The 14,442-nt window shown below is 51.8% G+C and overlaps 1 protein-coding gene across 1 annotated transcript in view; it reads right to left on the bottom strand.

Moving 5' to 3' along the window:
* The window catches only part of PRPF6 (pre-mRNA processing factor 6), a 36,481-nt gene extending 23,163 nt beyond the window's left edge, over positions 1-13,318 (bottom strand). Inside the window, exons 1-9 of the mRNA XM_019753440.2 lie at positions 13,115-13,318; positions 11,345-11,513; positions 10,416-10,534; positions 7,935-8,013; positions 7,289-7,465; positions 6,932-7,087; positions 2,492-2,586; positions 1,877-2,033; positions 908-1,070 (exon numbers count right to left, since the gene is read on the bottom strand). Coding sequence (XP_019608999.1) covers positions 908-1,070; positions 1,877-2,033; positions 2,492-2,586; positions 6,932-7,087; positions 7,289-7,465; positions 7,935-8,013; positions 10,416-10,534; positions 11,345-11,513; positions 13,115-13,185 — 1,186 coding nt within the window. The 5' untranslated portion in view covers positions 13,186-13,318. The remainder of the gene's footprint in view (positions 1-907; positions 1,071-1,876; positions 2,034-2,491; positions 2,587-6,931; positions 7,088-7,288; positions 7,466-7,934; positions 8,014-10,415; positions 10,535-11,344; positions 11,514-13,114) is intronic.
* Between the last annotated feature and the right edge of the window lie 1,124 nt (positions 13,319-14,442).

The raw sequence follows: 14,442 nt of genomic DNA on the forward strand, positions 1-14,442 counted from the left end.
AGACACCAGATGTACACACCAGGCGGGTCCACCCAGCCTCCCCCAAACACAGCAAAGAGTCAGACATTACGTGATCATACCTGTGCGGCCTGATGCCTCACACCCTAAAAAAAAGAGCTGGAACCTGCTCCCTGAAAGCTGCCCCCACACCGCAAAACACGTGTCTAGCCTACGCCACAAGCTCAGGCTTCCTTTAAAAGGCCCAACCCGCACATGTTCCGGACGAAGGCCTGAGCACCAGCTGTCACCCAACTCTGGTGAAGGGAGGGGAGCTGCTCCTTCGGTTGACTCGCAACAATGGGAAACCAGCCAAGTGCCCGCAGAGCTCCACCTTGGCAGTGACACCTGGATGGAGTCAGCTGCCCTGGTGTGCAAGCCGCTCAACGTGCCACGAGCCGATGGCACACACTGCCCACTTGCTGCCTTGCAGAGGTTCTAGGAGACGGGAAGGAGCTCACATGCGGCTCTGGCAGGACTTCAAACCAAGTGGCACCGGGCTCCTGTGACAGCAGATGACCAACGCCTACGAGGCTGGCGTGGTGCCGGCCGAGCTCGCCCTTCACATGCTCCATCCCCAGGGCCCAGAGGCGGGCTCTCACTGAGCTCTGCTCTCACCCTGTCCAGGAAAGCTGGGCCATACAGCAACTGGCAGCTCGCTCAAGGTCATGCAGCAGGAGAGGCGAGAGTGAGACCTGGGGCTGCTGGGATCCCCCATGAAGCCCCGGGGCAAACGTAGCCCAGCCAGAAACGGCCTGGATGCCACCGCCCGCTGAACCCCACCAAAAAGCTGGGTGAGGCTGTGGGAAGCTGTACGCTGAGAGCACGGGTACCGCGGGCCAGGCAGCACCCAGGTCACATGGAGCAGGACCCGGGGCACCAGCTCCTACTGGGCTCCAGAGCTGCTCACCTTTCCGGAGAACCCGCTTCTTGGCGCGGATGTCCGTTTCCAGCTCTGCCGCTCTGATGTAAATCCTGACAGACTGTGGGAGGTGACGTACAGCTTGGGCCACCACGGCCTTGGCTGTGTCCCCAGGCTGCAACCTGGCTGCTTCGAGCCAGACGTCTTCACTCTGTGTGGTAAACAGAAAGGACAGTAAGTACACGCGGAGGCTGGGAGCTGCAAGGGAGCAGTGGGCACCCTGAGGGCACACTCAGGCTTTGGCACAGGAGGGGCTGGCTCATCAGACCCACAGGGCCCCCGGTTACAAGCAAACAGCCCAGTGCTTAGTCTCTAACTGGCTGCACCAGAGACCCCCTCATCCCGCCAGTGCCTGGGACTGCGGCCACAGCACGTGTACTGGCGTGGAGCACACAGATGACGACGTGAGCTAAGAGCACAGCTTGCCCTGAGGGGTCAGAAGCCAGCCCACAGGCAAGGGCTACACAGATAGCAGGCGGCCAAGTGCGTGCCCGGGGCTCTCGTTGGTGCCTCCTGTCCTGGGGTGAGTCTGCACAGGGCACCTCCCACTGTCCAACATACCCCGTCTGGTCACCTAGAGGGCTTCACCGTTCTTTTTAAAACTGGTCTCATCACCCCACCTCCAAAAAAAGTGCTGGAATATTCTCCTAGGGATTAGCATTACCTTCAGGGCTTTTATATGGGGCGGGGCAGGAGAGCTGTCCAGTTGAGTTTAGGTTATGCTGCCATTAAACTGATGGTGAACAGGCCTTCACTCCCAGCGAAGGTGAACAGGGGAGAGCCTCTCCCACGTTTCACTGCTCCCCATGCCGGCACTACTGTCTGTAGCATCGACACCAAAAGGCAGCTTTCCTCTACCTCCAGTTGACCCCCCAGGTGTCCCGCCTGGGACAGACACCAAAGCCCTGCGGGGAGGCCTCGTGCCATCTGCCAGGACAATGCCCACAGCAGCCTTACCTTGGGGCACATCTCGGTCCCCTTCATAATGAGGTTCCGAGCGACTTGCAGCTTCCCAGTAACCTCTTCCAGGCGGGCTGACGCGATCCAGGCTGGCGGGTGATGAGGGTTTGTCTCCCGAACAGACTTGAGGAGCAGCCGCGCCTTCTTGATGTCACTACAAGGGAGGGACGGTGCACAGGGTCAGGCCAGCGGCTGAGGGTGTGGCCAAGCCCAGGAGGAAGGCGCCACGGCACAGACCCACGCACGAGCTGTCAAGTCCCAAAAGAGGAGTGACTGAACGCTGCAGTCAGCACAGCACCCACACAAACAGGCGCTGAGCACCGAGTCCAAGGTCAGACACATGGGCCGCGATCAGCAATTTTCTGGCTCCGCACACGCACAGACTGGGAATGCCCTTTGTGACACATTTAATGTCCAAATGGATGGGTGCAGGTACATTTTAAAGGGAAATCAATCTGCTCCACACCTGGGGCAGTTTTCAGTGAGCAGAGGACTTTACATATTTCTTACAACAGCCATATCCTGTTTTGGCTGCATATTCTTCAAAGAAAATCCAGACCTTTCTAGGCCACCCGAGTCCCACCCGACCCACCAGCTCCACAGAACACTCACTTGATGTCCCCTCCGTGGGTCGGGATCATGGAATTTAAATCTGTCAGGTAGCCTTTGGGGTCGACCACAGTCTGCCCACTCACCGAGTCAGACACCTGTAAGACAGGTAAGTCAAGCTGGTAAGATGGGGCCAGGAACGCCCGACACCAAGTGCTTAGAGGGTCCCTAGAACCCCTTCCCACAGTCCTGACTGCCCGTGGATCCAGAAATGCTAAAGGAGAAAACAATCTACTCAAACAACAGTTTGTGAGGACAATAAACAAATTTCACCTATCTGGAACAAAGATTTACACAAAAAAATTAAACGATAAAAGTCCCACTGAAAAAACTTAACTGAACGTTAAAAAAAGATCTACTTAAGAAGGAGTGAAGGCGGCCAGATGGCTCAGTTGGTTAGAGCACAAGCTCTGAACGACACAGTTGCCGGCTGAATTCCCACATGGGCCAGTGAGCTGTGACTTCCACAACTAGATTGAAGGACAATGACTTGGAGCTGATGGGCCCTGGAGAAACACACTGTTCCCCAATATTCCCCAATAATAATTTATAAAAAATAAAAATAAATAAAAAAAAGAATGAGTGAAACCTGGAAAACAAAGTAAATGACCATTCCAACTAATTATTTTTAAATTTGCATATAGTAGTTCATTATATCATTCTCTCCAGTTTCAAGTCTTAAAATTATCATGATAAACAACAACAAAACCCAAGTGAAAAATGGGCCAAAGGTTCTAGCTAAAGCTGCAAGACAAGAAAAGGATGGAAGGGACACAGACTGGGAAGGAAGAAATAAACTGTCTTCACAGGTGACTTGATAGTCTATGTGGAAAATGCAAAAGAATAAAAAAAAACAATCCCGGAACTAATGAGCAATTTCAACAAGGCTCAGGATACAAGGTGAGACACAAGTTAATCACTTTCCTAAATCCAGCAATGAACAATGGAATCTGAAATTAAAAACACAGCATCACTTGTACTAGCACCCCCAAATGTGAAATGCTCAAGTGTACGTAATCTAACGAATACAAGACCTATATGAAGAAAACTATAAAACCGATGAACAAAACCAAAAGAGCACTAAAGATGGAGAGACAGCCCATGTTCACAGAGAGGAAGAATCAGCATTGTCAAGATGTCCGTTCTTCCCAACCCGATCTGAAGATTCAAGGCAATGCCGTCAGACCCCAGCCCGTCACTGTGCGGACCTGGACAGACGGACTCTGACCGTCACACGGAGAGCAGGCAGAAGACCCAGCACGGCTGACACTACTGAAAGGCAGGAGCCAGTCGGAGGACCGACGCCCCGGGCTTCAGGCTCAGTCTGAAGCTGCAGTAACCGAGACACCGCGGTGCTGGTGAAAGAACAGGCAAAGACTGACATTTATGACAGACGGTAACCAGACGGGAGTCAGGAGGGCCTGTGGGAGGAGCTCTCACACCCTGTTGGTCAGAACCGGCAGGAAGAACTCCCTGTTTACAACAGAGCTCCAGGGTTCTACCAGCCCCGCCCTCCACTTCTCTTCCCCCCTATAAAAAGGCCTTCCTGCTTCTTCCTGCGGAGGTCTGCACATGTGGCACACACCAGATTGCAATCCTTTCTCCTGAGTTAAGTCCCTTTGGTGATGGAAGACAGGGAGGAAGCTTAAATGCACATGACTAAGCGAGAGAAGCCAATCTGAAAGGGCCTCATACTGTGTGATTCCAACTACATGACCTGGGAAAGACAAAACCAAGGAGACAGTGCAAGATGAGTGGGTTCCAGGGGGTGGGGAAGGGAGGGATGGACAGGGAAGCACAGGGGACTCTCAGGGCAGAACTACTCTGTGTGCGACACTAAACACACAGACTGTATAACTCCAAGGGTGAAACCTGGTGCAAACTATGGGTCTGGAGGATGACGTGTAAACACAGCATCAGTGTGACATATGTCCCACCTGCAGGGGATGGTGATAATGGAGACTGTGCGTGTGTGGGAACAGAGGGCACATGGGAACTCCCTGTACCTTCTTCTCAGTTTTGCTGTGAATCTAAAACTGCTTTTAAAATGTCCTAAAAGATAAGGAACAAAGTACTTGAATAGACATATCTCCGTGAAGACATACAACTGGCCAATAAGTCCATGAAAAGAGGCTCACCGTCACTGATCAGAAATGCAATAAAAAACACTGATACCACTTCACGTCCATTACGAGGGTTGTTATTTAAAAAAGTTTTTAAATACCAAATGTTGGCGAGGGTGTGCCAAGATAGAAATCTTTGTGCAGCTTGTCTGCTGGAAACGTAAATGATGCAGCTGCTGTGGAAAACAGTATGGGGCCCCTCAAAAACGGAAACACAGAATTCCCACGTGACCCAGCAATTCCGCTTCTTGGTGCGTACCCAAAAGAACTGGGAGCAGGGACCTGACTAGCTATGAGTGCACCCAGGCTCACAGCAGGATGCTGACAGCACCTGAAGGGTGAAGCAAACCCAGTGCCCAGTGATGGATCAACAGGGACTCAAAACGTGGTCCATACATGCATTAGAAAGGAGGACATCCCGACACAGGCTACAGCATGGATGACCCTGGGGACAGGATGCCAAGTGCAACATGCTAGTCACTGAAGGACAAACCCTGGGCGACTCCACTCACAGGAGGTCCCGAGGAACTCAATTCGCAGACAAAGAATGCAAGTTACCAGGTGCCAGTGGACGGGAAATGGGGGGCTGGTGTTTAGTGGACACAGCATGTCAGTCTGGGAAATGAGAAAGTTCGGGAGGTGACAGCGGTGACGGCTGCACAACGTGCTGAGTGTCACCGAACCGGACATTTGAAAATGGCTAAAACAGTAAGTTTTAGCTTCCATATTTTTCACCCCCCAAAATTACCGTGATAAAGTTTTTCTTAAAGAAAATATTTGTATATTCCACACACAAGTCTGAAAAAGAAACAACAAACTAGAGAAGAAATACACGGAGCGTAACAGAAACGATCACTGTGTTAGCACAAGCTTAAGAGGGAAGTGTGCAGACGTCAACACAAGGGCCAGGGACTAGCACACAGGAAAGACGCCCAACTTCACCTCTGATAATGCACAGCAAATGGAGGCTTGTTGAAGGGGAGGCTGTCCTCCCCGGCTGGCTAAGACGCACCACGACCGGCGCTGCCAACGTGCTCACACAGGCATGTGCTGCCGAGTGGGAAATGCCATGTGTTTGAGAGACAGTTTGGTATTTAGTGAAAACAGGCCGATCTGACAATTCCACTGAAAAGATACCATAAAAACGTTTACGTAAATGTGCAAAGATGGAAGCACACATTCATCAAAACATGGTTTGTGATGTCAAAAAAGACAGAAATAACCCCAAACGTCTATCAGTCAGAGACTAAATCATGACAATGAACTACTCTCCAATATAAAGTAGGTACATGTCTAGCGCCATGAAAACATGTGGTTTTTAAAGTCTGTACGCTACTAGTTTTCATAAAACATTTGCTTACCATAAAAAGTATAGCAAAATCAATTAAAATGTAAGTTTTAATTACATTTTAAATTAAAAATATAGCAAGATCAATTAAAATGTAAGTTTCCAGTGTACCAAAGTGTAATGGTTGAAGAGCTCCCTGTACCATTTTCTCCACATCTAAGTAAGTGTGAGATTTTTCCTTAAAAACTGTACCTGGAAGCCCCAGTGCACACCCCCACTTTGCTCCCTGGTGGTGTGCATGTGCAGCCCTGGGCATTTCCTGGGGTTGTGCAAACACATCGCGTGTGGCTGTGCTTTTCTCCAACATAGATGGAAACATACACATTCTACTCTGCCACCGGCTTTTGTGTGCACCATGACTCTTTTCCCCAGTCTGCTGGTTCTTCTAGTTCATAGTGCTTTCCACGTGCAAGTTTTAAATTCGTACGTAATCAAATGTGACAGTGCTTTCCTTCCCCGTTTCTGATGTGCATGCCATAATGAGAAAGGGTTGTGCACTCCCAAGAGTCCCCCAAATGGATTGTGTCCCCCTCAGGGCCACCACATTTCCTAGGGTGCAGCAAGAAAATACATGCATCTGAGTTTTAGGGGAAGAGGAATGGACAGTAAGGCTCATGGCCACTGAGCACGTGGCTGGAGTGCCTGTGTTCGGTCAGCCTGCCAACAGCCCTTCGTCACCTGTGCCAGCTCCTAGGCCCCCGGGACAGAGCAGGGTGTCACGCCAGGGCTGGCCCTTTGCTGTGGGCCCCAAGCACCACACCTGTGCTTGTCTGGTAGCTGTATGCACCGGCCAGCCTGAATGCAGAAGAATCCTGCCCCTGTCTGTAAGAGGACAGGGAACTGTACAGTCACAGCTCTGCTTATCTTGTGACAAAGCACTTCAAAAGATGAACCTTACAAACATACATTAGTTTGTAATCAGAAAGCAAAACACTTTAAACATGATCTGTAGGAAATGACACAAACGCCCACCTGGCTCAGCCTCATGTCCATCAAAGTGTTCCTCGCTTGGCCAATCTTCCTCATGTCCAGCTCACCGGTGCCAGGGGTCATCAGCCCTGGTGTCATGCCACCTGGGTATGGAGTGTTCAGTCCACCTGGGTACGGTGTGTTCAGACCTCCAAATTGCTGGGGAGAGAAAGGGGAAGCTGCTCGCTCATTCCCTCCCACGGAGGAGCCTCTGCCTGCAGCCTGTTGCAGGCTGTGGATGCAGCTTTGCACACAGCGGCAGCCAGCACCAATGGGGCTGCCACCCAGCGCCCCACAGCAGCACTGACCCAGGACCACCCAGCCCCCCCACTGCCCATCTGACCACTCTTGCATGCTCACAGTTTGTCGAGGGTCCACTGAAGTATGGCTCTCTCCGCTCTGTAAGTGTTTGGCGAAGAAGCTGTCAGGGACGGGGGTCAGCTTCTCGTAGCGCGGGTTCCGCTGGCGCTTGTTCCTGGCATCGCCGACCTCAGGGATGCTCAGCCACTCTTCTTCTGTGACTTCTGCCAACTTCCTCTGCGAACACCCGGTCCAGAAATATTCATTCTCTGGCAGCACTTCACGCGCACAAAAACAGCTATGCTCTCCCTGCCCCCCAGCCCCCAAGCCCCCACCAAGCCTTAGAAAGGACTCCCATGCGGAAATCGTCTACTCATTTAGGAAAATGAGCCCGCTGCTCTGCTCTACTTCACGCAAATGGAAACTGCTCTGTCAAAGCCCAGAGGACACAGTTAGAAAACCTCACGTATAAACGAGCTGAAGTTACAAAGACAACAAGCTGCTCTGTCCTGCCTGTTTCAGTGGGGAGGAGAGGCTTCTGCACACATCCCATATAATTAAACACACTAAAGCAGGGGCCTTCTCCGACCATCCGCATGAAATACAGAGCGAAGCTAGTACAGCCTCATCAGGTCTACCCCAGAGCAGTCCGTACTCTGACGGGCAGGTGAAGGGCATTACAAACAGCATGCCGCCCTCTGCTTACCTTGAGATCTGAGAACTGCTGTTGGATTTTGGGGCGTTCCATTCGGTATTTCTCAATTTCTTCTTTCTCCCTTTGCTCCCTAGGAAGTAAAAGGTATGCATACATTAGAAACGCTGGATGACCATTCTGAAACAGTCGCTTTAATTAAATCACCAAAAGGAATAATTCCACACACCCAACAGCTAGTCAGGTCTGTTTCAACATAACAAGGGACACATCCATGAACATTATAACTCAATTACCCACCAAATGAAAACATGCAGAAATTCACCAAAACAAAAACTAGCTGTCTTACTCTGACACAAACACTTGAATTTGAACATGAGTATATCTGCTGCTTTAAAATTCTACAAAGTTCCAAAGGTAGAGCCATCCTCTGAATACCCAGTTGCTCATCCAACTCTGACTTGTAGTTCCTTCCCTCTCTTCTAAGTAAACGAACAGTAAGCCCTTTGCCAGCGTCACTGCTCCACCTGCCAGAACCAACGGTCTGTATCATCATCCACGTAAGTGAGCTTCAGGGACGGAAAGTTACTGCGTTACTGGACGTGGGCTAGACACCCAGAGGAAATCTGCAGATTATATTTGAACATAAAGAAAAACGGGAAACATGACCCAAGTAGCCAATACTTGCTAAGACTGAAATTCTCATTTTCCTCCACAAGGTAAAAGGAAAACACCTGGAGGTAGGAATTTGAATGCATGGGACAAATGAATTCCTTGGAAAAGATAACACCTCTCCAGGAGCTGGAGTCAGAGTTGGAGTCAGTCCCCACAGCCCGAGGCAAAGAGCACACATTGTCGCACCTGTCAGGTTTTCTGGGCAAAGACACTCCCCCTGACCCTGATCAGGCCTCAGGAACTAATGTCCATTCCCCAGGCATCCTGAGAGCAGAACAAGTTCAAGGATGCCCTGAGGACACAGGCACCATTCTTTCCTAATTCAGGCTCTTCTACAAAAGGACCTCTTCAAAAAGCCAATGTCACACAAAGGTTAACAAGGTAGAGGGAGGGGACGACATAGGAGCATGCTGTGAGGAATGACCCCGAGTGTATCCTGGTCTGGAAAAAAAGCAGCGCTACAATGTTCTGGGGACAAGCAGGAAAGGGGGCACGGACTGCCTATCAGGTAACAAAGAATCAGGGTTCGTGTATCTCTGTGTGACAAAGGTGCTTCCTACGCGTGCGAGACGGACAGCTCAGTGTGGAGAGCGAAGTGACCCTGACGCGACCCAGCGAAGACTACCTGGGGGTGTGGGAGAAGCAGATGTGCGATGGGAACAAGAGCTGAGACTACGTGGGGGCACATGTGCGGCTCTATTCTTCCTCTTTGTTTACCTGTGAAACGTTTGCACCAGGAAGTTTTTAAAAACCAGCCACTTTTCTAAAACCACTTAATACGACGACTTTCTATATGTATCACGTCATTTTAGTTTTTTTTAAATGAGTGAATTCCAGAGGTGGGAGTCAAATTGTCTCTCACATGCAAAACCATGACATTAGTTACTATGTTCACGCACATGGATTTAATAACGAGCTTTACAAACATCGCTGATGACCTGTATTTCAGTCTTCTAAAATCATCCTGAAAACATTAAAAAATTCTACACTTATTATGAGAAGTTATAAGATCACATGGAGAAGGAGGAAAACGAGCCATAATGTCAACTGTCACTTTCCTGGCTTATGAATAAATGTTGTCCTCTGCCCTGTACATGATGTCATTATCCTAATATCCTACAATGAGAATGTATTCTCATTCTTTTAATAAAAAGATATAAAGAACTCGCACAGAATATCATTTACTATGGTTTGCAAATCGCATGTTTGCTTTGCATAAATCTCCCAGAACCAGGACAGGGAACTCAAAAAGTTGTCCTATCAACTGCAACAGGTTCTCCAGACCAAAGCTCAGTGCAAGCCACCCCGAGGGCTCCAGAGAAAACACAAGGGTCTCACTGAGGAGCACCAAGCACGCGCATTTTCTCCCTCGGCTGGCCTGAGCCTCACTCCGTCCAGGCTCACAGCAGTCCGTCCAGCCTGACTCCATTGGTCGTGTCCCAACACAGAATGTGTGCAATGAGTTTTTCAAGCCACAACCACCTGCCCATGAGAATTTAATGTCCGTCTACCATCTTTAGTGAACTTCCAAATTACTTAACATACATTAGTCAGCATCACTACACCCATTTCAAAGATAGTAACCCTAACATGTTGTCAGAATAGTCCCCCAAATTTTGTGGGTTACTGGAAAGCCAGACATGGGGTTCTTAAGCTCTCCACTCCAGTGCCCAGGCCTTAAGGCTACTGTCCGACAGCCCAGCTTTCATCTAAGCGCAGCCACCAGGCCAAGACCCAGGGGCTCAAAGCTGAACAGACACACGCATGGTTCTTGCAACTTTTTTCCAAGTCTCACATAAGTCAAACAACACTTTCATTCAGAGTCGGACAGAGATAGTGAAGAGCAGGAACTAGTTTTACCTTCTTTCTTTTCTTCTTTCATCCATCCTTTTGTCCAGAGCTGCATAAATAGCATCTGCTTCCTCGTCATCTTTTTCGTAGGGCCCACTTGAGAAGAGGCTCCCAGCATAGCCGTTAAACTGAGAACCAGACAATGTATTTGGAGGATCAGCTTCTCTCCCAACTTAATCCCCACCAGCAGAAACAGAGAACACTTCCAGTTGCAAAATGCTTGCTAAATATTTTTCAATCAGATAATCCCAAACCAGTAACAAAATAACTAACCAGTACTCTTCAAAAGTGTCAGGAGGAACTATCCTGACTGGAGGAGCCCACGGAAACACAACTACATGCAACATGGAAGCCGGGGCTAGGCCTGGGGCCTGACGGAGGCTACAGATGGAAAAACCGGTGGAGTTCAAATAATACACTAGACTAATTAAGAGTGCTGTGTTACTTTCCTGTCTCAGTAATTGTATCAAGGCCATGTAAGATGGGGAGACATTTGTGAAGGGTATGCAGAAATTCTCCACGCTATTTTTGCAAATTCCCTGTACATTTAAAATTATTTCAGAACTAAAGTATTAAAATCTTTTCCTCTGAGAAAAATGCCATCTGTTAGAACACATCTGAAGAAAACTTCAATTGACCAAACACTAATTAACTAAGAGAGTAAGCACTAAAGCACAGGAAAGCAAATATTATCACCAATTCCATTTCAAATTTTCATTGGCCAGGATAAAATGCCAATGCAGTGGTTCTCAGTAAACGTCTTCTGAAGAGAAAACAAAAGTGTACGTGTCTGTGTACTCTTCCTACTCCCCTCTCACACTCTGCTAAGGATACACCCTGAGGAGCTGAAACAGGAAATGGACCAGCCAAGCCAAGCCGCTCGCGCGGTAAGAAGCTGGTGGGCCTTCTGCAGGCGGCGGGGGCCCAGCACAACTCACCTCGTCATAGTTGGTGTCATTCAGATCCTCGTCGTCATCGTCCGCAGCCTGGCTTTTCTTCATCTGGTCCCCTACGGTCCTCTTGCCTGGAGGTGCGTGGCGGTCATCCACGGGATCATTGGCATCCCGGGCGGGCCCAATGTCTGAGCGGGTGGTGAAGCCAGTGGCGCTGCAAGAGACCCCGAGATACTCCTTGATCTGGGTGACCCTGTTCCTGTGTTCTTCCCTCCACTGCTGTCACGTAACACCTCTGGGAAATCTCCAAAGGTCCTGGTGGCAGTGAGTTACGCGTGGCCATGCTCTCAAACACTCCTGGTCTGCTCTCTTGAAACAGGAAACCTCCTGCCTACCCCAAGGGGTCACTAAGGCCATCTTGCCCCCATATTCTCCTTGAGACTTGCCAGGGCATCAGCACTCCCCCGAAGCCCCAGTTTCCCATTTCCAACAGCCTCCCCATCCAAGCAGGCCCTCACACCCAACCTGACCCAGTCAGAGTTCCTCTTCTGTGCCTGCCCTGCAGCTACTTGGGGTTGTCTCCACTGATGACAGCAGTGCTGCCCAGGGCACCAAGGCAGACACGTGGCTTGCCTCCCTCGCCCTCCCACCTGCCACGGAGCTGTACTGTCTTCCTCCAAATCCCTGGTCCCAGGCCTCGGGAACCAAGCTGGCCTCCCTGCCCCGAGTCTCCCTCTGCTTGAGTGCAGGCCTGAGGCACCGCCTCTGCAATGCCCACAGGAGCTCTGCTCCCTGCACATCCCAGCCCCACGGACTCCCTGCTATTCCCTCACCTTCCTCCATGCCTTATCTTTTTTCCTAACTGTGCGACACACAAAACATCAGTTTCTCCTATGACCTGTCACATCTCTACATCCCTAAATCCAGCTTTCCTTCTAAACTTAGCTTAAATGCTGGCACCCCATCGAGCATTCCCTGATCACTGGAACCCCAATTCTAAATCTGTTCCTCTGTATGTACTTATTTATGCATATACCTCACCTTGCCTAGTCGAGTGAAGGTCCCCTGAAGATGGTGCCACCATCTGACACTTATGTGTCCGCCACAGATTCTAACATACGGTACCATCCTCGACAAAAGACACCCAGTAGTCTTCCTAATCAGATGAATAACCAAATAGGATAAAAATGACTGCTCATTTACTCAACAATTTACGGTAGCAGTCTGTGTGACAGGCAGGGAGGACTGTCACAAGCCTCAAAGATGCCATCCCTGCGCCCGGGAGTTGAGAGTTGGAACAAACAGTATACGACCAACGACTCTACAGGGAAAGACTGTGACACTATGAGCGGCCACCGAGGAGTGGCGCCGGGATGACCGGGAACTGCGGAGGCGGGACGCGGGTGGGCGCGCGGGCCTGGCCGGGGGGAGCTGCTGCGTTCCCACGGCAGCCACGTCGGGAGCTCGCTACTCCTACCGCCGATCTGCACACGGTGCCGCTGCCCGTCCTAGGCCCCAGACGGGCTCACGGCCAAGGCGCCGCTAAGGCGGCCGCAGCGCTCCCAGGCAACTGGCGGGACTCGCTCGGGTCCAGCCTGACCCCAAAGAACTATCTTCCTACGCGGCTTAAACCAACCCGCCCGTATCTCCTCTCGTCTTCCCCGTCGCCGGCGGGGGGTTGGGACGGCCTTGCTCCAGGCCCGACCGGCCCTCTGCCCCTTCCCCAAGGGCGCGCCGGCCGGGGCCCGGGGCCCGGGGCCCGGGGCCGGCGCCGCCCGCTCACGCCCCTCAAGCACGGCCCGCCCCGGGGCTCACCCTCGGCCCAGGCCCGGCACGTAGCCGAGCGGCGCGGGCATGCCCAGGAACGGCTTCTTCTTCTTGTTCATGGCGCAGGTGACGACAAGGGCCGGGAAGGGAAGGGCCGGAGACCGCGGCGGGAGGCAAAACACCACAGACGTCCGAGGTTTCGCTGCAGGAAGAGGTCGCGCGCTCGCGTCACCCGCGCCCCGGAAGCAGAGCGCCAGGTCGGCACGAAGCCCCGGCCACCCCGGATTCTACGGGCGGAAGTTCCGGAAACGCGGCTGGGCGACTTCCGGCCGCGGCTGCGGGACGGAGAGGCGGCAGGTGCGTGGGCGAGAGCGCCCCCTTGTGGCGAGGAGGGCCGGAGGGCAGCCCCGCCAGAGGTCCAGGGGCGACACCTTTCTGGACAAACCTCCAGGGACCTGAAAACTGAGCCTGGGCACCCTTGCTTACTGCGTGTTCTCGATGCATTCCACGGAGACCTGCAGTACCAATAGGACCCGTGGGTCCCCTCCGTCTCTAAGCCAGCACAGCTGCCAGTGAGCCCTAGGACTGAGCCGTAGCTACCCACCCTGCCCTTCAGAGTAGCCTTGGCCCGGGGCAGGCCATAACACATCCGAGTGGAGCTGCACACCTATCCAGCTGTGTAGAGCTTGTGCGGGGTGTATGTGTCACGACTGTGAGCACACCTGTTTGTGTGTGCTCCTGTGTACACACTGCTTGCTGCCTTGGCTCTCAGGACTCGGATTCCTGAGCTCCAATTCCAGCACAGGTCCCCACTCACAGTCCCGCAATACCCTGAAGGTTCAAGTGAGGGCAAGAGCCCACCCCTGTTGAGCTAATTAACGGAAATAAATCAATGCAGCGGGTATGTCGGCAGAGTCAGTATGTGGGCGTGGGCGATCACAAAATTTGGGTGAATTCCATGCCGATCTCTGCTTGTGGGTGTCGTGGGCATGCCTGACTGTACTCTGCATACATTTCTGGGTGGCCACGTGCACCTTTGCACACTCCGCTGTGGGACATCCTCTCGCCCCCACATATACCGGGCAGAGCACTCAGGCTCCTGGCAGCGCAGGCAAAACTCAGGTCCCAAGTCTGGCCTTGTGCTCGACCAGACCGCCCCAGCCCACCCTAGCTCTTCTCACCGGCGTCCTGCAGCAAACACATCCCTCCTGCCTGCTGCAGCCTCCTTGGGGCTGCTCCTCCCTGTCCCCAGCCAAGCTCCTCTCAGAGCCACATCTTGGGCACTGAATCCGATTCTGGGGCTACAGAAGGAAAGGGAGAGACCCTGGCTGTCCTCCTAGAGTTAAGTGTGATGGGGTAAGAGAGAGTCAAACTGA

This window comes from Rhinolophus sinicus, linkage group LG13, assembly GCF_036562045.2.
Source record: "Rhinolophus sinicus isolate RSC01 linkage group LG13, ASM3656204v1, whole genome shotgun sequence".
NCBI lineage: Eukaryota > Metazoa > Chordata > Mammalia > Chiroptera > Rhinolophidae > Rhinolophus > Rhinolophus sinicus.